At 58.4% G+C, this 21,604-nt stretch overlaps 1 protein-coding gene, 1 long non-coding RNA gene and 1 pseudogene across 4 annotated transcripts; 1 reads left to right on the top strand and 2 right to left on the bottom strand.

The window, feature by feature from the left end:
• Positions 1-306: 306 nt before the first annotated feature.
• On the bottom strand, positions 307-8,890 carry LOC138843023 (cocaine esterase-like). Of its 2 annotated transcripts, XM_051830121.3 has the most exons (12): positions 8,757-8,890; positions 5,974-6,178; positions 4,963-5,101; positions 4,205-4,338; positions 3,866-4,124; positions 3,355-3,453; positions 2,958-3,098; positions 2,757-2,837; positions 2,392-2,536; positions 1,834-1,971; positions 1,282-1,354; positions 307-1,048 (listed from the first exon to the last, which is right to left on the bottom strand). In XM_051830121.3, the coding sequence occupies exons 1-12, from the start codon at positions 8,830-8,832 to the stop codon at positions 862-864; spliced, it is 1,677 nt and encodes a 558-aa protein (XP_051686081.3). In that variant the 5' UTR covers positions 8,833-8,890; the 3' UTR covers positions 307-861. The 2 variants fall into 2 exon arrangements, with proteins under 2 accessions (XP_051686081.3, XP_089176328.1); XM_089320202.1 differs by lacking the exons at positions 4,963-5,101; positions 5,974-6,178.
• A 99-nt stretch (positions 8,891-8,989) lies between these two features.
• Positions 8,990-12,010, top strand: LOC149120982 (uncharacterized). The gene is made up of 3 exons (XR_016225277.1): positions 8,990-9,327; positions 9,741-9,978; positions 10,790-12,010. It is a non-coding gene; the product is annotated as an uncharacterized LOC149120982 (long non-coding RNA).
• A 48-nt stretch (positions 12,011-12,058) lies between these two features.
• LOC138846538 (cocaine esterase-like) lies at positions 12,059-17,263 on the bottom strand (annotated as a pseudogene). The gene is made up of 9 exons (XR_016224673.1): positions 16,332-17,263; positions 15,574-15,707; positions 15,235-15,493; positions 14,727-14,825; positions 14,135-14,470; positions 13,770-13,914; positions 13,231-13,368; positions 12,676-12,748; positions 12,059-12,252 (listed from the first exon to the last, which is right to left on the bottom strand). The product of XR_016224673.1 is annotated as a cocaine esterase-like (transcript).
• Between the last annotated feature and the right edge of the window lie 4,341 nt (positions 17,264-21,604).

Raw genomic sequence — 21,604 nt, 5'->3', positions numbered from 1 at the left:
CCACCATGGCCAGGGCTAGTGCAGGCCAAAGTCCAGAGGGAGAAACATTATCTGTGTACCGTACATGGGTGGCTGGGCTCAAACACTCTGGATCAGGACTGGAGCGGCTTGGACCTGAACTGTCGCTCATATGAGATGCCAGCGACATGGGTAGAGGCTTAACCCCTGTGAAAGCAACAGCCCTATACTCCAGGTTACTGCATTAATGATTCATGGTATCCCAGCTGTGCAGGTAACCAGGTGTCTTAGAGAGCTGAGGGTCTAAGAAAACGTGGCAGGTTCACTCAGGTGAATGTGACTCAGCCATGAAAGGACTGGAACCCTTTATTTGTGCTGCATGGATGGAACTGAGGGCACCACACATGGCAGCCTGCAGGGATGAAGCCACGGTGACTCCTGGAGTCCGGGTCCTCTGTGGCCTCACAGGCATGCTGGGAGGAGGAGCAGGGGGAGGGCTTAAGGCACCCAGGGGTGGGCAACAATGCTCAACGAAGTTCCCTCTGCATGGGGAGGGCCTGGGGCTGGGAGGAGAGGAGAGGGAGGGTGGGCAGAAGGTGGAGGGGCAAGAAGCAGGAAGGGCCCAGGGCCCAGTGGGTGTTGAGCAAGCTGGGCTGGCACTGGTGTTGCCCAACACAGCTGCATGGAGGTGTACTGAGTGAGTCTTCAATGAGGGGCCCCAGGGAGGGTTGGCAATGAACCTCAAGCCGTGGGTTTTTCACAACGGTCTGCTGAGTGGATGGAGGCCAGGAGGAGTGAGTGGTCACGTGAAAGTGCCTAATGCATGGCTCCTCCGGGGATGTGTGTGAGTGCATCGGGCCCCACCTGCACTGGAGCCCCTGTCCCCCAACCCCACACAGGCAGCTACAGCTCCGTGTGCTTCTGCTCAGCGCCCCTTAGCTCCTGGACCCTCTGGGGCAGGGTGTGGGTCCAGAACTGGAGCCTGCGGGCCTTCAGGGCCTGGCCCACTGCAGGCTGCAGGTTCAGCTGCAGGTATCGCTCGTCCTGGTCGAACACGGGCCAGTGTGGCAGGCCCTCGCCATTGGGGTTCCTGCAGACAAGACGTCAGGAAGCAGACGTGAGCAGCTCGTGGCCCACCCCAAGGTCACTGGGAGATGGGAAGTGTGTGCCTGGTCCCTAGGGCCCCTGTGAGTGCCAGTGGGTCCAGTGTTGGGGAGGAAGCTGTCACGTGACTTAGGACCCTGGATGCTGGTGAGGTCCCCCCAGAGGAGGGGGAGCAGAGAGTCCCAGGTCCCTAGGGATTTGGGCAGGGGGTCGTCTCACCTGTTGCGAGCAAAGTTGGCCCAGTACTTCATCACCCTCCTGCTCAGCAGCTCCTCCTCCTCAGTGAGGGGCACTGTAGAGGGGAGGGGCAGGGTCAGCTCAGCCACGCCAGTCCTGCTGCCCATCATGCACCACGCTCCCAGCCCAGGTGGAGCTGACGCTCGGCTACCCGCCAACCTCTATGTCTTTCCCTCACCAGTGGGACCTGCTGTGTCACGCTCCACGATCCCAGTCAGCTCCTAAGTCATCACACTGGCTTCTCCCTTGCCTGCATTGCTTCTTCCCTCTGACCCTGGGACATTTGTAAGGAAACAGACCTGACTTTGAACCCATGTGCAATCAGATGAACACTCCTCTCTGAGAGGGCAGAGGAGGGAGCAGAGGCTGCATCATGGGGGCTCTCAGACTCAAATCTGGCTCCGCCCTCTGAGCTGTAAGACTTTGGACCCTGGATCCCAAGTGAGCCTCTTCCTTTCATCCCAATGGTGGGTGCAGAGCCCCTCAGAGAGAGCCTAGACCTCTTCCCCAACCTGGTGAAGGAGGAGGATTCACCTTTGCTGCCAAAGAAAAATGATCTGAAGACAAAGACATATTCATCGCCGTGGTCGGCCCTCACGTGGGGCGGCCTGAGATCCTTTGTGAAGCTGGGTCGATGCTGGAACTCGTAGAAGTAGACAGGGGCGTGGGAACCTGGGGACAGACAGGGAGATGGGTGGCCCCTTCCCGGTGTTCTCCTACAATGCCCATGGGGATGACACATAATTGCTGCACCAGGCTGGGTCCTGGGCAGTTGGGGAGAGGTAGCAGGGGGAACAGGCACATTGGTCAAGCCCTGGGTTAGATCCTGGCCTTGGACTTCATGCTTTTGAGGTCTGGGTCAGTGAATGAAGCTCACTCAGCCCAGTCTGCTCCTCTGTACCAGAGTGGCAATGCTGGACTCTGGAACAAGCCATGGGGGTTTACTGAGAGCAGGGACACCAAGTCCCCGGCACCCTGGGCCCAACGTAAGACATGGATCAGGACCTGCACAGGGCAGGTGTCACCCTCAGGAAAGGACCCAGGTCTGAGCTGCCCCCTAGCGAGTGAGGCCTCAGTCCCAGATGAACTCACGCTGGAAATGTGCTACTCGGAGTGCAGGCATCACGAACATGGCGTCTGCCATCATCTCCTGGAACTGGGCCATGAGGGTCTTGGGGTCCTCATTGCTCCCCATGTACTCGCCCATCAACAGGTCCCCCAAAGCGGGAGGCAGCATCTGGCCCAGGGGAAGGGGAAGGAGTGAGGGGAGCAGCTCCTGGGAGGGAGGCAGCAGGCTCAGGCTGGGGGACGGAGGTCCTGTATAGTCAGAAACTGGGGGAAGAACCAGGCTCCGGAGACCCCTCCCCAAACACACAGCTGAGCCTTGGTTCCCAGAGTCCCTGCGTGGGCAGGTGTCTGGGATGCGCTCTGTTGTGGCAGGAGCCTGGGGGCCTCACCAGCTGTTTTGTTGCTTGATGCATAATCTCCCGCATCTCCTCTCTGTCTTTCTCCTTTAGAGGGTCTGTGGCTAACAGGAGCTGAGTGGAGAGGGGAGAGTCACAAGTGTGTGTGGGGGAGCTGGGTTGGAGCATTGAAGCCCAGAGGACTGCTCACCACATAGTCTGTGCAGGCACTCAGGAACTAGGGCTGGGGCTCACCTGGGGGAGGACCCAGCCATACTCATCATTGTTGACACCAATGATGCTGGGGACGGGTTGAAAGTCAGCCGAGGCCAGCAGCTCCTCGGGGTGTCTGGGCAGGAAGACTCCGTCCACCACCCCTGGGATGAGCATGAAGGCCTGTGGGTCACACGGGGTAGGGAAGAGGCAGTGTTAAAGGTGCTCTCTAAAGCCCTCTGCGTTCTCCATCCCTGATTGGCTCAGCCCAGCGTGTTCACCCACTCTCCATAGGAGCCCCAGCCTGGCATCCAGGACTGGGTTCCCTGTTCCATCCAGGGCTGGGATGTCAGGAGGCATGGATGGGAGGAAGCTGTCCCGGGGACTATGAGGTGCACACAAGCCCATCACCCCCTCCCCCACGTGCACGGGGCCCGACCTGGGTGATGGCCAGCATCTCCTCTTCACTCTTGGCCCGCAAGCAGCGCACCAGTGTCTCAGAGTCCACCTGGCCACAGCCAGACCGGTTGGCCACCACCTGCAATGAGATCACACAGGGGCTGGCACAGCCATGCTGGAGTCGTGGGGGTTTTCCAAGGCACCACTGGAGGCAGCTGCACCCCAGATCGCACAGGGTGTGGTGTGTGTACGGCTGCAGTGGAAGCTTATTGTTGCTCCTTCCCCATGACTTGGCACCGCCCAGCCACAGTGGGCAGCACCTGCTGAGCTGGTTGCCGAAAACCTGGGGCTCAGGGCAGGCAGCTGGTGGAGCTGTGAACCACCTCCGCCTCTGCTGGGACACAGGTGTGTGGCTTCTAACCCTAGAGCGTCTCAGTAATGCAATGGTAGGCAGCAGGGCCTGAGAACCCGATGGTCCTCCCTCCTTGTGCCCCTTGATCAGAGATGAAGTAGAGGCAGGAGCAGCAGGCCTGGGCAGTGAGGACACTCACTGTGGAGACCACCTCAGACGAGCTGGTGATGAGGCTGGGCAGCAGGGCCACCCCACTCTCCATGATGGCTCCGTGGAAGAGACCTTGGGACATGGGCGACAGCACATGGGATGACACACTTGTGCCACCCGCAGACACGCCGAAAATGGTGACCCGGCCAGGGTTGCCTCCAAAGTGGGCGATATTCTGCTGGACCCAGCGTAGCGCGGCCACTTGGTCCAGGTAGCCCCAGTTTCCAGTGGCGTACTGGTCTCCAGTGCTGAGAAGGGCAGGGACAGGGATCACAGGGCTGTCCTGGTGCCACTCATCCCGCAGGGCCCACCCCAGCCCCGGTCTCACCTGAAGAAGCCCAGGACTCCCAGGCGGTACTGAATATTGACCACCACCACGTCCTCAAATGCTGCCAGTACACTACTGTCGCACATGGAAGCCATGCCCATAGTCAGCCCACCACCGTGGATCCACACCATCACCTGCGGAAAGTCAAGGGCTTAACTCATGGCTTCCTCCGCTTAAAGCCTGCTCATCCCCCACCTGGTGTAACCAGTACCTGGGTCTGTGCAGAGCCAAGCACAACTCTGGCCAGAGTGCAGGATCTGGGCCATGAACCAGGGACCCAGGTATAATCAGGAAGGCCAGGCCAACCATCCTGAGTCTAACTCCATGTTCAAAGCCTGGTCTGTCAATTTCTGAGCCCCAGTGAGGAGGACAAATAATGGCTGTCTCTCTCATCCATCCACACGGATGCTCATCCTAGTGCCTTCCCTTCTTCAGGCCCCCACACCATCCATGGCTAGAAGCTGTGGTGACGTCTGAGCGTAGCCAGGGGTCACTGAGTGTGCCTCCTGGGCATGAGGGTGCTGAGGTGTCCCGGGTCCATTCAAGACCATCAGTCTGACCTCTGACATCTCAGCCCCTGGGATCCCATGCCAAAGGCTCAGCTGCCCACCATGGGGGAGTAGCAGTTCTCGGCTCTGATAGTGAGAGGCTTCTGGACAGGGTGTGCTCACAGGAGGGCCCGTGCTCAGCTTCTCCTTTCTCATCTTCTAGCAGAAGGCAATGCCCTCCCACCCCGGCCCACCCTGCCCCACACTCACAGGTAGGTCAGAGCCCTCACGGGCATGTGCAGGCGAGTAGATGTTGAGGTACAGGCAGTCCTCGGACATGGGGATGGAAGGTGCGGTGATGTTCAGCTGCAGAACACCTTGACCCATAATAGCCAAGCTCTGCAGACACCTGGAGCCACCCAAGGCAGCCATTAGTCTAGAGCCTGGGTCTAGTGTGCCCGACCCTCCCCGGGCCTCCTCCTACAGCCCTGCTCACTCATGGGCCTCCATAAGACACTTCCCACCAGGATCCAGGTCCTGGATTCTGGGTGAGCTGGGATGGTCCAACATCAGGGAACCTCAGGTGTCTGAGAGTCTGGGGACCACTCTTGACTGACAGGGGACTCTGTGGGAAGTCGTGACTTTCTTGAGGGGACACTCAGTGCTGGATGCCCAGACCCAGCCACGCCGGAGCAGGCCAGCCTGCCGCACATGAGCCTGGATGGACGGATGGCGTTTCCCCAGGAAGGGCAGTGGACGACCCTCACCTTCACTCTAGACTCAGGAACCTCCCCGTTCCCACAGTCTCCAGTCCTAAGGGCATACACAGGTCCCTGGCCAATGTCCTTGCCCTGTCTTTGGCTCAGTGACCATGACGACCCCCTCTGGTGCCCATCTCAGGGAGCTGCAGGATCTGCGGATGGAGTCAGGGCCTCCTACAAGCATGTGGAGCCAGGTGAACCTCACGCAGACACAGCGCCCCCTGCAGGCAGAGAGCCTGTGGCCTCTCCTGGACATGGGGAGAGCGTCTCTGCTTTTCTCTCTGTACCTGGATTTAATGTGCTCTGAGTGCCACGTTCTGGCCCCAAAGCATTTCATGGTCACTGAATCCAGAAAGCCTAAGCAGACTCACTGAATAACGCACGAGGGAGCCATCATCCACAGGGAAAGCTGGTTATGCGAGCTCTGCCCCAGGACAGCTGGGCCTGGCCCAGAACTGAGAGGATCTTTCCCCGACCCCACCCCAGGGCCGGAGCTCCCCTGTGCCCTGGGAGCGCTTACATGGCTGGGTGGGAGGTCCCGTCCCTCACTCCACTCCAAGCTTCAGCAGGTTCAGGAGGTGCAAAGCGCAGCGGCCCCACAGGTGGCTTGGCAAAGGGAATTCCCAGGAAGGTGTGGACGCCCGCATCGGTGCCTTCCACGTGGACCAGGCTCCCGCGCACTTGCCCCGTGTGTGTGTTCCGGATGGGGCTGGCAGGGTCCTGGCCTGGGGGCAGAGAGGTGCTTCAGGTAGGGGCTCCCTATGAGCTGCCCTCCAACACTGCTGCTGTGGCCTCTCCTTGGCTTTGGTATCTCAGCTTTGCCAAGGCCTCGGACCTACAAACACTGACCCGACCAACGTCCTGCATGAGAAACTCTCCCCCATCTCCCAGCCAGCAGTGCTGTCCCTGCCCAGCCCAGGACATCCCACAGCTCCCGAGGCTCCTGGGGCCCTAGCACCCTCCCTGAGCACTAGGAGTCAGCGCAGGTGACAGCCCTGGGGGCGAGGAGAGCGTCCTTTCTGCTGACTGCCCTCGGTCACAGGAGGTAGAGCTGTGAGCACCAGACTGACCAGGCTCCCCTGCTAGGAGGCTCATGCTCCAGGTGTCAAGAAGGGAGGAAAGGAAGCGTCCTCTAGGGGGCGGTGTAGTGGCGCTCGGGTGCACCCACAGCCTGCATGGCCAGCATCCCCTACACAGTTCCATCCTGGCTGCTTCACCTGAATCCAGCTCCCTGATGCAGGTTCACACTGCTTTCATGCTGTCCCTCAAGGATCTGTGTTGTGCCATGAAACAGATATGAAAAGGTCGAGATGTTCTATGGTGAGGACTCAGCACCACATGCTGGCCTTCCCAAAACAAGAAATAACAGCAGCAGAACCCTAACAGCTGAAGCTGATGGAGCCTCTAGGTACAATTCCTGTGTACACAGGGTGAGGGGACAGAGGAATGGCCAGAAGGCACCACAGGGACGGTCCTCCCCCTCCAGAGAGAGCCAGGGGTACACCGGTTTCTCAACACAGGAATCAGGAGGAAGAGCACAGCGAGGCAGAGGGGGAGCTGACGCGTGAGGGAGACTCAGCAACACACGACAACCGCACAGGGGTGCAGAGCGCGGGCGCGGGGGTGGGGAGGGGGCCTCTGCACATCGCTGGGGTAGGGAAACGGGACACCTGCTCTGGGAACCCGACGGGCAGTCCTGCAACACTTAACCTGGAGCTCCACCGCCCTGCAGGTCCCACCCTCGGTAGAAGCCCAAGGGAAGTGCCAACTGTTGGGCAGACACTTGGAGCAGCAGTAGCAAGGCCGCTGGGATGCTCCCCTCCTAACACAGCGGGCGTCTGAGGGTGACCGTGGAGGGGAGAGCTCTTTCTCACTCTGTCTCTCCCTCTTTCCCTGTGTCTCTGCCTTCAAAGCAGCAGAAATCAATCATCCCCAGCCCATGGAAGCTGACTCCTCCTCGGGAGGAACCTCCCATGTCACAGTAGGCGATGCCCGGCCACAAGGGTGCTCTGGGCCCCTGGGTCAGGGAGAGGAGAGCCTGGCCCCGGAGCGGTGAGTAAACAGCGCCTCTGTCCTGAGCTGGTCCCGACCTTGTCCTTGTCGTTTGCCCCAACCATGGAGGACAGCGCTGCCTGCAGCGGCAGTTCCGGCTGTGAGGCTGACAGTGAGCTGAGCTCAGCAGAGTCCACGGAGGACAGGGGCGGCTTCCGTGCAGACGCTGCCGCGGTTCCTGCCCCGGACATGCACAGCGACTCCCAGGGTCCTTGGGGAACAACTGCCCCCTCTCTGCGTGGGGACCCAGCCCCAGATATTACTTTATTAGGAACCACAGTGATGTGGGGGAGACGATCTGCCTGGAAGGTCCTGGTCGCCGGGAGAGTCTGTGCATTGCAGGGCAGGTGGGGAGCCCGTGGGTGAGCATGGAGGAGGAGGAGTGGGGCCTGTGCTGGGGATTAGATAGGGAGAGGGTGGGGTTAGAGACCTGGCTTTTCACGATTTTTATTCTCTTTAAAGAGCTATTTTAGGAAAGATCTAGTTAGAGAGAGAGAGAGAGAGCGCACGAGAGCGAGCAAGGGAGCTCATCTGCTGGTTCAATTTCCAAAAGGCCCCACCCAGGCCTCAGCCAGGAGCCTTGAACTCCAGCAGGGTCTCCCACGTGGGAGCATCAGGGCCTGGGACAGAGCCATCTTCCACTGCTTTCCCAGGCACATTACAGGCAGCTGCACTGGAAGACCAGCAGGCAGAGCTGGAGCCAGTGTTCCTAGGGGCCGCCAGTGTCACAAGTGCTGACTTGCTCTGCAATGCCGGTTCCAGTCTTGGGCCTTTGGAAAGAGGAGATAAAGGCTCCATGACACACCCAGGTGTGGTGCCCTCTTGGCCTGGGCTCCCAGAATGCCAGGCACGGAGGTGTGGTCAGCTTTGCCCTGGAATCCAGCCCAGGAGGACCCCTGCCAGGTGCACAGGGTCAGAGGAGACCCTGGCAGACACACAGCCCAGGGCAGGTTCATCAGTGTCCTGGGGAGGGCACAGTCACCACAGCCTCAAGCAAGGGAGGGAAAGGGCCCCATTTCCCACGCCCCTTCCTGTCCCGGCTGCCGACCCGACCAGCGCTGCTCAGAGCCTTCGTGCTGGGCTCATTCCTCCATGCCTGGAGCCTCAGGAGACCATGGTGGGCGCCCAGGTCCCCCACTGTCACCACTGTCACCTCCAGACTACCAGGCGCTGCCCTCCTGTGGCCTCAGGCTCTAACTGTGGGATCGGGCAGATCTGACCTTGGTCCCTGTTGCCCCCGGGAATCCTCACCATGACCCGGGTCGAGGAGCAGCAGGAGACCACAGACAATGGCGCCGAGCCGAGCTCCCCTTCGGTGCAGCCCCATGCTCCAAGGAGGCCCGCGTGCACACCTCTGTGTCCCGCAGGCGGCACCCAGTGCTCCTGGCTGGGATCAGTGCCTCGGCCCTGGCCTGGGCAGGAAGCAGGCGGGGCACACCATGGGGGCGGGGCTTGAGTGCCTCTGGTGGGAGTGGACTGAGAGAAGAGAGGTCAGTAGGGACCCAGGCATGGCTGCCTCCCCTCTCACCGGGCTGCTGGAGGGTCCAGGCCCCTCGCCTCAATCCTGGAGTCACCAACTTCACTGTCCTTGCCGTCCTAGTCTGAGATAGTGTAGGCATACAGGAAGCAGGACACCAGGGGGCCTTCTAAGGGGAATAAACCATTAAAAAAGTGATATATTTATTTTTTATTTATTTGAAAGGCAGAGTTAAAAATCAAGAGAGACACAGAGAGAGATCATCCATCTACAGGGTCAGTCTCAAACGCCCAGGGCTGGGTCAGCCCAACGCCAGGAGCCAGCAGCTTCTTCTGGGTCTCCCAGGTGAGTGCAGGGGCCCAAGCACGTGGGCCTTCTGCTGCTTTCCTAGGCACATTAGCAGGAAGCTGGATCGGCAGTGAAGCCGCCAGGGCTCGGCTCTGTGCCTACATGGGATGAAGGCACTGCAGATGGTGGCTTACTGCTCTGTGCCACAGCCCCTGCCCCAGGGGTCACCTGAGCCAAGGCTGGCAGGTGTCACTGTCCCAGATCCTGGAAGCTCCTCCTTGGTTTCCAGGCTGGGTGCCCACTGTGTCCAGGCCCCTCCTCCATCCTTTCCCGCCTCTGCCCATCCCCTCCCTGCTCACTCAGGGTCCAGTTTTTGAGAGGCAGTGACCATGGCACTAACTAAGGGTGAACCCAATGTGTGCTGTGTCTCCAGCTTCTTCTGAGACACAGTTCTGTCCTCTCCTTGACAGTGAAAACCTGCTGGTCCTGATACCTGGCAACCAGGCAGGAAGAACAATGGGAATTCAGAGGCTAGAACTTTGCCAGCCCTGCATTGTAACTTTATCCCTTTGCTTGTCGGTCTTTTACACCACTTTCCGAGGATGCACCCGTGTCTCAGCTGGGACCAGGAAGGAGAAGCCATGATGGAAACATGGAAGAGAAATTCTGGATGGAGGGGCCATAACAATCCCTTCAGTATTCCCACAGGTGAGATCCCACCCCACTGGGTTATGCATTCAGGGTACCGCCCCCAGGGATGAGAAAGGGGAGGGCCCTCTCTGCCCCTGGCTGTGCTTGGGAATCCTCCTTGGGCTGCCTCTTCCTCTCTTCCTCCTGGCAACCCTGGCCCATTCCTGCTGAGGGTCTCTCCGTGTGTGGCAGCCCTCAGTAGGCGTGCAGGTGTGGTCACGCTCTCTGTCCTTGAAATCAAAGCTGCTTTTGTGCACTGCCTGTGGCTGCTGCTGCTTTTGTCATGTAGGAGGTCAGAAACTTAGCCTCTGAGTGTGTGTGAGAAAGGCCTGAACCCCAGCACCTACTATGGAAGCCTCAGAAGCCCAGCATCCTGCATTTCACATCCTGCCCAGACCCTGATAACCTCCCAGGTGTCCCTGCCCTTCCCCCAAGGAAAGCTCCAGGGAGAACTCCCTCCTCAGGACCGGATGGGTTACCTGACCTGATAACACGAGGCAACAAAACCTTCACAGACAAAACCTTCACAGATGCCATAAGGGAAGCCCTACGAGTCTGCAAGCCAGCAAATATGGGGAGGAATTTAATAATTTTCACCCAACAAACTCTTCCACGAGGACTCCCCATCCCGTGTCCTGGAGGAGCAGGGGAGGTGGGTAAACAGGCTCCCTTAGAAACCTAGGGAGTCCAAACACACTGTGCTCACCCTCTGCCTCCCTGCTGAGCCCCACCTGGCCTGCCCAGGTGTATTCACTCCACTCATCCCTGTCACCTCGCTCTCCCCTGGTCCCAGTGACTGGCACTCTCTCTGTCCCTTCATTCCTGACAGATGCCCTGTCCCCAAGAAAGCCTTTGCTCTCTGTCTCCTGCCTGAATTCTTCCTTGTGTGAAGACGAGAAGGCCATGGCTTCCACGGCCTTGCCTCCGGTGACATATCGGTTTCTCATCTCCATTGGCACAAAAACCTTGAATAAAATGTAAGACCCTTAGGCCCAGAAAGGTCCCCAGTCTGGGGACCCAGCAGGGTACGTGTGGTCCTGTGACAGCAGTGGGGGGGCCAGGAGTCAGCCTGAGTGTAGGAAACATCAGGCTCCCTGCAGGAAGGAGGAGCAGCCTGGGCACGGGAGCCCCCAGGGGAAGTGGACCCTGGCTCATGAAGGCTGCCTTTGTGCTCCCTGAGAACTGGCCTTGACCTCTGCTCAGCCCCAGGCTCTCTCAGCCACCATGGCCAGGGCTAGTGCAGGCCAAAGTCCAGAGGGAGAAACATTATCTGTGTACCGTACATGGGTGGCTGGGCTCAAACACTCTGGATCAGGACTGGAGCGGCTTGGACCTGAACTGTCGCTCATATGAGATGCCAGCGACATGGGTAGAGGCTTAACCCCTGTGAAAGCAACAGCCCTATACTCCAGGTTACTGCATCAATGATTCATGGTATCCCAGCTGTGCAGGTAACCAGGTGTCTTAGAGAGCTGAGGGTCTAAGAAAACGTGGCAGGTTCACTCAGGTGAATGTGACTCAGCCATGAAAGGACTGGAACCCTTTATTTGTGCTGCATGGATGGGACTGAGGGCACCACACATGGCAGCCTGCAGGGATGAAGCCACGGTGACTCCTGGAGTCCGGGTCCTCTGTGGCCTCTAAGAGATGTGAGATCACAGGCATGCTGGGAGGAGGAGCAGGGGGAGGGCTTAAGGCACCCAGGGGTGGGCAACAATGATCAACGCAGCTCCCTCCACGTGGGGAGGGCCTGGGGCTGGGAGGAGAGGAGAGGGAGGGTGGGCAGAAGGTGGAGGGGCAAGAAGCAGGAAGGGCCCAGGGCCCAGTGGGTGTTGAGCAAGCTGGGCTGGCACTGGTGTTGCCCAACACAGCTGCATGGAGGTGTACTGAGTGAGTCTTCAAAGAGGGGCCACAGGGCAGGCTTGGCAATGAACCTCAAGCCGTGGGTTTTTCACAACGGTCTGCTGAGTGCATGGAGGCCAGGAGGACTGAGTGGTCACGTGAGAGTGCCTAATGCATGGCTCCTCCGGGGATGTGTGTGAGTGCATTGGGGCCCCACCTGCACTGGAGCCTTTGTCCCCCACCCCTACACAGGCCACTACAGCTCCGTGTGTTTCTGCTCAGTGCCCCTTAGCTCCTGGACCCTCTGGGGCAGGGTGTGGGTTCAGGGTCCAGAACTGGAGCCTGCGGGCCTTCAGGGCCTGGCCCACTGCAGGCTGCACGTTCAGCTGCAGGTATCGCTCGTCCTGGTCGAACACGGGCCAGTGCGGCAGGCCCTCGCCGTTGGGGTTCCTGTAGACAAGACGTCAGGAAGGGGGCACTGCAGTCATTCTGAGCCCTGCCCAGCCCAGCCCTGAGCACCTATCTGGGGTCCTGCCAGGCCACCTTGCAGGCCAGGAGTGGAGGGGAATGAGTTTTCAGAAGCAACAGCAGAACGACCTCCCCTTAGCATCAACTCCTCGTGGGGACTGGGCATTTGACCTGGCCTGTCCCTCCCCCCATAGAGAACCTATGGGCAGAGCAGACCAACCCCAGGTCACTGGGAGATGGGAAGAGTGTGCCTGGTCCCAGGGCCCCTGTGAGTGTCAGTGGGTCCTGCAGCTAGGTACAGCACTGTCACATGACTTAGGTCTCTGGATGCTGGTTTGGTCCCCACAGAGGAGGGAGGGCAGAGGGTCCCAGGTCCCTAGGGATTTGGGCAGGGGGTCGTCTCACCTGTTGCGAGCAAAGTTGGCCCAGTACTTCATCACCCTCCTGCTCAGCAGCTCCTCCTCCTCAGTGAGGGGCACTGCAGAGGGGAGGGGCAGGGTCAGCTCGGCCACGCCAGTCCTGCTGCCCATCATGCACCACGCTCCCAGCCCAGGTGGAGCTGACGCTCGGCTACCCGCCAACCTCTATGTCTTTCCCTCACCAGTGGGACCTGCTGTGTCACGCTCCACGATCCCAGTCAGCTCCTAAGTCATCACACTGGCTTCTCCCTTGCCTGCATTGCTTCTTCCCTCTGACCCTGGGACATTTGTAAGGAAACAGACCTGACTTTGAACCCATGTGCAATCAGATGAACACTCCTCTCTGAGAGGGCAGAAAAGGAGGGAGCAGAGGCTGCATCATGGGGGCTCTCAGACTCAAACCTGGCTCTGCCCTCTGAGCTGTAAGACTTTGGACCCTGGATCCCAAGTGAGCCTCTTCCTTTCATCCCAATGGTGGGTGCAGAGCCCCTCAGAGAGAGCCTGGACCTCTTCCCCAACCTGGTGAAGGAGGAGGATTCACCTTTGCTGCCAAAGAAAAATGATCTGAAGACAAAGACAAATTCATCGCCGTGGTCGGCCCTCACGTGGGGCGGCCTGAGATCCTTTGTGAAGCTGGGTCGATGCTGGAACTCGTAGAAGTAGACAGGGGCGTGGGAACCTGGGGACAGACAGGGAGATGGGTGGCCCCTTCCCGGTGTTCTCCTACAATGCCCATGGGGATGACACATAATTGCTTCACCAGGCTGGGTCCTGGGCAGTTGGGGAGAGGTAGCAGGGGGAACAGGCACATTGGTCAAGCCCTGGGTTAGATCCTGGCCTTGGACTTCATGCCTTTGAGGTCTGGGTTAGTGAGTGAAGCTCCCTCAACCGAGTCTACTCCTCTGTACCAGAGTGGCGATGCTGGACTCTGGAACAAGCCATGGGGGTTTACTAAGAGCAGGGACACCAAGTCCCCGGCACCCTGATCAGGACCTGGACAGGACAGGTGTCACCCTCAGGAAAGGACCCAGGTCTGAGCTGCCCCCTAGCGAGTGAGGCCTCAGTCCCAGATGAACTCACGCTGGAAATGTGCTACTCGGAGTGCAGGCATCACGAACATGGCGTCTGCCATCATCTCCTGGAACTGGGCCATGAGGGTCTTGGGGTCCTCATTGCTCCCCATGTACTCGTCCATCAACAGGTCCCCCAAAGCGGGAGGCAGCATCTGGCCCAGGGGAAGGGGGAGGAGTGAGGGGAGCAGCTCCTGGGAGGGAGGCAGCAGGCTCAGGCTGGGGGACGGAGGTCCTGTATAGTCAGAAACTGGGGGAAGAACCAGGCTCCGGAGACCCCTCCCCAAACACACAGCTGAGCCTTGGTTCCGGGAGTCCCTGTGTGGGCAGGTGTCTGAGGTGCGCTCTGTTGGGGCTGTAGACTGGGAGCCTCACCAGCTGTTCTGCTGTTTGATGTATAATCTCCCGCATCTCCTCTCTTTCTCCTTTAAGGGTCAGTGGCGAACAGGAGCTGAGTGGAGAGGGGAGAGTCACAAGTGTTGTGGGGGAGCTGGGTTGGAGCATTGAAGCCCAGAGGACTGCTCACCACATAGTCTGTGCAGGCACTCAGGAACTAGGGCTGGGGCTCACCTGGGGGAGGACCCAGCCATACTCATCATTGTTGACACCAATGATGCTGGGGACGGGTTGAAAGTCAGGCGAGGCCAGCAGCTCCTCGGGGTGTCTGGGCAGGAAGACTCCGTCCACCACCCCTGGGATGAGCATGAAGGCCTGTGGGTCACACGGGGTAGGGAGGAAGCAGTGTCCCAGGTGCTCTCTAAAGCCCTCAGCGTTCTCCATCCCCGATTGGCTCAGCCCAGCGTGTTCACCCTCACCCCCTAAGGGCCCCAGCCTGGCATCCAGGACTGGGTCCCCTGTTCCATCCAGGGCTGGGATGTCAGGAGGCATGGATGGGAGGAAGCTGTCCCGGGGACTATGAGGTGCACACAAGCCCATCAACTCCTCACCCACGTGCATGGAGCCCGACCTTGTTGATGGCCAGCATCTCCTCTTCACTCTTGGCCCGCAAGCAGCGCACCAGGGTCTCAGAGTCCACCTGGCCACAGCCAGACCGGTTGGCCAGCACCTGTAACGGGAACACACAAGGGCTGGCACAGCCATGCTAGAGACCAGGGGTTGCCCACGGCCCCACTGGAGGCAGCTGCACCCCAGATCGCACAGGGTGTGGTGTGTGCACGGCTGCAGTGGAAGCTGATTGCTGCTCCTTCCCCATGACTTGGCACCGCCCAGCCGCAGTGGGCAGCACCTGCTGAGCTGGTTGCTGAAAACCTGGGGCTCAGGCGGGCAGCTTGGTGGAGCTGAGAACCACCTCCGCCTCTGCTGGGACACAGGTGTGTGGCTTCTAACCCTAGAGCCTCTCAGTAATGCAATGGTAGGCAGCAGGGCCTGAGAACCCGATGGTCTCCCTCCTGTGTCCCTTGATCAGAGATGAAGTATAGGCAGGACCAGCAGGCCTGGGCAGTGAGGACACTCACTGTGGAGACCACCTCAGATGACCTGGGGATGAGGGTGGGCAGCAGGGCCACCCCACTCTCCATGATGGCTCCGTGGAAGAGACCTTGGGACATGGGCGACACCACATGGGATGACACACTTGTGCCACCTGCAGACACGCCGAAAATGGTGACCCGGCCAGGGTTGCCTCCAAAGTGGGCGATATTCTGCTGGACCCAGCGCAGCGTGGCCACTTGGTCCAGGTAGCCCCAGTTGCCAGCGCTGTGCTGGTCTCCAGTGCTAAGAAGGGGCAGGGACAGGGGTCACTGGGCTGTCCTGGTAGACACTTCCCGCAGTGCCCACACCAGCCCCGGTCTCACCTGAAGAAGCCCAGGACTCCCAGGCGGTACTGAATATTGACCACCACCACGTCCTCAAATGCTGCCAGTGTAGTACTGTCACACATGGAAGCCATCTCCATAGTCAGCCCACCACCGTAGATCCACACCATCACCTGCGGAAAGTCAAGAGCTTAACTCATGGCTTCCTCCACCTAAGAATGCTCATCCCCCACCTGGTGTAACCAGTACCTGGGTCTGTGCAGAGCCAAGCACAACTCCGGCCAGAGTGCAGGATCTGGGCCATGAACCAGGGACCCAGGTATAATCAGGAAGGCCAGGCCTCCCATCCTTTGAGTCTAACTCCATGTTCAAAGCCTGGTCTGTCAATTTCTGAGCCCCAGTGAGGAGGACAAATAACGGCTGTCTCTCTCATCCATCCACACGGATGCTCATCCTAGTGCCTTCCCTTCTTCAGGCCCCCACACCATCCGTGGCTGGGAGCTGTGGTGACCTCTGAGGGTAGCCAGGGGTCACTGAGTGTGCCTTCTGTGCATGAGGTGCTGAGGTGTCCCGGGTCCATTCAAGACCATCAGTCTGACCTCTGACATCTCAGCCCCTGGGATCCCATGCCAAAGGCTCAGCTGCCCACGGTGGGGGAGGAGCAGTTCTTGGCTCCGATAGTGAGAGGCTTCTGGACAGGGTGCGCTCACAGGAGGGCCCGTGCTCAGCTTCTCCTTTCTCATCTTCTAGCAGAAGGCAATGCCCTCCCACCCCGGCCGACCCTGCCCCACACTCACAGGCAGGTCAGAGCCCTCACGGGCATGTGCAGGCGAGTAGATGTTGAGGTGCAGGCAGTCCTCGGACATGGGGATGGAAGGTGGGGTGAGGTTCAGCTGCAGAACACCTTGACCCATAATAGCCAAGTTCTGCAGACACCTGGAGCTACCCAAGGCAGCCATTAGTCTAGAGCCTGGGTCTAGTGTGCCGGACCCTCCCCGGGCCTCCTCCTACAGCCTTGCTCACTCATGGGCCTCCATAAGACACGTCCCACCAGGATCCAGGTCCTGGATTCTGGGTGAGCTGGGATGGTCCAACATCAGGGAACCTCAGGTGTCTGAGAGTCTGGGGACCACTCTTGACTGACAGGGGACTCTGTGGGAAGTCGTGACTGCAGGAGGGGACACTCAGTGCTGGATGCCCAGACCCAGCCACGCTGGAGCAGGCCAGCCTCCCGCACACGAGCCTGGATGGACGGAATGCGTTTCCCCAGGAAGGGCAGTGGACGACCCTCACCTTCACTCTAGACTCAGGAACCTCCCCGTTCCCACAGTGTCCAGTCCTAAGGGCATACACGGGTCCCTGGCCAATGTCCTTGCCCTGTCGTTGGCTCAGTGACCAGGACGACCCCCTCTGGTGCCCATCTCAGGGAGCTGCAGGATCTGCTGATGGAGTCAGGGACTCCTACAAGCATGTGGAGCCAGGTGAACCTCACTCAGACACAGCGCCCCCTGCAGACAGAGAGCCTGTGGCCTCTCCTGGACACGGGGAGAGTGTCTCTGCTAATGAGTTGGGGAAGTAGTAAAATCCCCCAGCGCCTGGGCCCTGCACCCTCCTGGAGGCCCTGGATGACTCCTGGTTTGGACTGTCCCAGCCCTGATTGTTATGCACACATGTGGAGGGGATCAGAGGATGGAAGATCTGTTTTCCCTTTCTCTCTGGAACTCAGCATTTCCAATAAACAAGAAATCTTAAAGACAATACAAAACGTTTTTACATCATTGTCTAATATAACTCATTTTTAAAAAAAAATAAAACAAAGCATGCCCTGTAAAAGAAATGGCATTGATGCTACGAATGCAGGAGAGAGGAGACTGTGCCCAGGACGGGACAAGCACAGCCTGACCTTTGGAGCAGCGAGGGAGGAGGTGACAAGTCACCGAATGGGGAAGGCCATGGATCAGTAAAGGGTTTCTAGCAATGAATCAGCAGGAGCCAGGCACGCATCAGCAGGAAGCTGTAAGGATGTGCCCACAGACAAGGATCTCACACAAGTGATGAGGAAGCAAGTGGGACCGGACACCTCTGTGCTCTTGTTTAATTTTTTTTCATTTATTTGAAAGAGAGACAGAGACACACACAAAGAGACAGAGATGTCCTGTGTGCTGGTTCCCTCTCCAAATGCCCACCAGAGCTGGGATGGTGCCCTGATAGGCCAGGAGCTCTGAACTCTCTCGGGGTCTCCCAGTGGGAGGCAGGGATCAGTACCGGAGCCCCCCTGCTGCCTCTCAGCCTGAACGTAGGCAGGATGCTGGAATCAGGAGGTGCCGAGGTGGGACCCGGGCACAGGGCTCAGGGCTGGGGCGTCCCCAGCGGTGGCTCCACTGTTGTTCCCAATGCAGCCCGTCATGACCTATGTTGTGCCACGAATCAGATATGAAAAGGACGAGATGTTCTATGGTGAGGACTCAGCACCACATGCTGGTCTTGCCAAAAAAAGGAAAAAACAGCAGCGGAACCCTAACAGCTGAACCTGATGGAGCCTCTAGGCTACAATTCCTGTGTACACAGGGTGAGGGGACAGAGGAACGGCCAGAAGGCACCACAGGGACGGGGCCTCCCCCTCCAGAGAGAGCCAGGGGTACACCGGTTTCTCAACACAGGAACCAGGAGGAAGAGCACAGCGAGGCAGAGGGGGAGCTGAAGCGTGAGGGAGACTCAGCAACACAGGGCAACCGCACAGGGGTGCAGAGCGCGGGCGCGGCGGTGGGGAGGGGACCTCTGTGCATCGCTGGGGTAGGGAAACGGGACACCTGCTCTGGGAACCCGAGGGGCAGTCCTGCAACACTTAACCTGGAGCTCCACCGCCCTGCAGGTCCCACCCTCGGTAGAAGCCCAAGGGAAGTGCCAACTGTTGGGCAGACACTTGGAGCAGCAGTAGCAAGGCCGCTGGGATGCTCCCCTCCTAACAGAGCGGGCGTCTGAGGGAGACCGTGGAGGGGAGAGCTATTTCTCACTCTGTCTCTCCCTCTCCCTGTGTCTCTACCTTCAAAGCAGCAGAAATCAATCATCCCCAGCCCATGAAAGCTGACTCCTCCTCGGGAGGAACCTCCCATGTCACAGTAGGCGATGCCCGGCCACAAGGGTGCTCTGGGCCCCTGGGTCAGGGAGAGGAGAGCCTGGCCCCGGAGCGGTGAGTAAACAGTGCCTCTGTCCTGAGCTGGTCCCGACCTTGTCCTTGTCGTTTGCCCCAACCATGGAGGACAGCGCTGCCTGCAGCAGCAGTTCTGGCTGTGAGGCTGACAGTGAGCTGAGCTCAGCAGAGTCCACGGAGGACAGGGGTGGCTTCCGTGCAGACGCTGCCGCGGTTCCTGCCCCGGACCCGCACAGCGACTCCCAGGGACCTTGGGGAACAACTGCTCCCTCTCGGAGTGGGGACCCAGCCCCAGATATTACTTTATTGGGAGCCACAGTGATGTGGGGGAGACGATCTGCCTGGAAGGTCCTGGTCGCCGGGAGAGTCTGTGCATTGCAGGGCAGGCGGGGAGCCCGTGTGTGATCATGGAGGAGGAGTGGGGCCTGTGCTGGGGATTAGATAGGGAGAGGGTGGGGTTAGAGACCTGGGCCTTTAGAATGAGGAGACAAAGGATCAAGAACACACCCCATGGGTAATACCTATACGGGCTGATTCACGATAAAACAAATGCCTGGTTCTAGGGTAGAGTCAGGTTCGCCCTGGAACCTTAGCCTATAAACGTCTCTGCCAGATGCACGGGGTCAGAGGAGACCCTGGCTTACAGATGGGCTTCTGGATCGGCATCAGGGGCTTTGTATTTGCAGGTCCAATTACCAGACTGGGGCCACCTGGTGGGGCAGGGAGCCTCTCTGCCAAGGGTCTGCAGCCCTGGAGACAAATGGTGCCAGGGCATGTTCCTCACTATCGGAGTCACTTGCTCCAGCAGCCTGGAGCCCCGGGAACGTCCCCGGTTCCCACGCCGGCCCTGCCTCCTGGGATGCTGACCAAAGACCGTGCTGCTCAGAGCCCTTATGTTGGGCTCAGTCCCTTGCGTCTGGGGCCTTGGGCAGCCCCGACTCTCCCGGAGCCTCAGGGGCAGCGCTGTCACTTCTACCCACTACAGACGCCCGGGTGTTGTCCTCCTGAGGCTGCAGGCTCTAAGTGCGTGATTGGGCAGATCTGACCCGGGTCCCTGTCGCTGCCTGCGGGATCCTCATGCATCCCCATGATGTGTCCTCATGGTCTGGGGCAGGTCCCCGTGTGTGGCTCTGAGCCCAGAGGCTGACCAGGGCACTCCAGGGGCAGTCGCTGCCCCAGCCCGTGACCTGAAGGAACAGGAGCCCCGGGGGCGGGGTTTGGGGGCCTGGCAGGAGAGCAGGACTGAGAGGACAAGGCCTGGTGGGTGCCTCCCCTGGCTCCTGCCTCCCTTGGCTCCTGGCTCCTCTGGGTGTCCAATCCCTCTCCTCAGTCCTGGAGTCACCAAGTGTACTGTCCTCGCCGGCTGACTCCAGGATAGTGTAGGGATGGACAGCAAGCAGCACTGGGCTGTGACTGGACACCCTGGAGGCCTTCTCTGAGAATCTATTTTTTTTTAGTTGCAAATATTTTTTTTAACTTTTATTTAATGAATATGAATTTCCAAAGTACAACTTATGGATTACAATGGCTTCCCCCCCATACATACCGTCCCTCCCACCCACAACCTTCCCCTTTCCCACTCCGTCTCCCCTTCCATTCACATCAAGATTCATTTTCGATTATCTTAATATACAGAAGATCAGCTTAGTATACATTGAGTAAGGATTTCAACAGTTTGCTCCCACACAGAAACATAAATGAAAAATAATGGATGATTTTTTTAAATGATGATGAAATCCGATCAGACCTATTGTCATGTTTAATCCCAGTGAGAGTCAAGTTGGGAATTGATAATTTCTTTTTTTTTTTTTTTACAGAAGATCAGTTTAGTATGCATTAAGTAAAGATTTCAACAGTTTGCACCCCCATAGAAACACAAAGTGAAATATATTGTTTGAGTACTCGTTATAGCATTAAATCTCAATGTACAGCACATTAAGGACAGAGATCCTACATGAGGAGTAAGTGCACAGTGACTCTTGTTGTTGACTTTACCAATTGACACTCCTGTCTATGGCATCAGTAATCTCCCTATGCTCCAGTCATGAGTTTCCAAGGCTATGGAAGCCCTCTGAGTTCTCCAACTCTTATCTTGTTTAGACAAGGTCATAGTCAAAGTGGAGGTTCTCTCCTCCCTTCAGAGAAAGGTACCTCCTTCTTTGAAGACCTGATCTTTCTCTGAGAATCTATTTTTTAAAAAGATGTATTTATTTATTTCAAAGGCAGAGTTATAGAGAGTCAAAGAGATAGGGGAGTGATTTTTGTTTTTAAGATTTGCTTATTTTACTTGAAAGTCACACATACACAGAGAGAGGGAAAAGCAGAGAGAGACGTCTTCTATCCGCTGGTTCACTCCCCACATGGCTACCATGGCCAGGCTGCACCGATCTGCAGCCAGGATCCAGGAGCTTCCTCAGGTCTCCCATGCGAGTACTGGGGCCCAAGGACCTGGGCTATCCTCCACTGCTTTTCCAGGCTACAGCAGAGACCAAGATCAGAATGGAGCAGCAAGGTCTCAAACCGGTGCCCATTTGGGATGCCAGCACTACAGTCCAGTGCATTAACCCACTGAGCCACACTGCCGGCACCTGCTAGACAATATTTTACACCACTTTCCCAGGATGCACCTGTGTCTCAGCTGGGACCAGGAAGGAGAAGTCATGATGGAAACATGGAAGAGAAATTCTGGATGGAGGGGCCATACAATCCCTTCAGTATTCCCACAGGTGAGATCCCACCCCACTGGGTTATGCATTTAGGGCACCACCCCCCGGGATGAGAAAGGGGAGGGCCCTCTCTGCCCCTGGCTGTGCTTGGGAATCCTCCTTGGGCTGCCTCTTCCTCTCTTCCTCCTGGGCAACCCTGGCCCATTCCTGCTGAGTGTCTCTCCGTGTGTGGCGGCCCTCAGTAGGCGTGCAG

Source organism: Oryctolagus cuniculus, chromosome 18 (assembly GCF_051225735.1).
Source record: "Oryctolagus cuniculus isolate XC-2025 breed Fujian yellow rabbit chromosome 18, ASM5122573v1, whole genome shotgun sequence".
Classification (NCBI taxonomy): domain Eukaryota; kingdom Metazoa; phylum Chordata; class Mammalia; order Lagomorpha; family Leporidae; genus Oryctolagus; species Oryctolagus cuniculus.
This window is presented reverse-complemented; position numbering and strand designations above follow the sequence as displayed.

Bases quoted from the DNA above. Each gene is read 5' to 3' on its own strand.
- LOC138843023 (XM_051830121.3), bottom strand. From the start codon at position 8,832: ATGGGGCTGCACCGAAGGGGAGCTCGGCTCGGCGCCATTGTCTGTGGT. The intron at 3,099-3,354 runs GTCGGGCCCCGT...TGTGACCCACAG, and splicing joins AGATGCTGGCCATCACCCAG to GCCTTCATGCTCATCCCAGG. The intron at 1,972-2,391 runs GTGAGTTCATCT...GTCTGTCCCCAG, and splicing joins CCGAGTAGCACATTTCCAGC to GTTCCCACGCCCCTGTCTAC.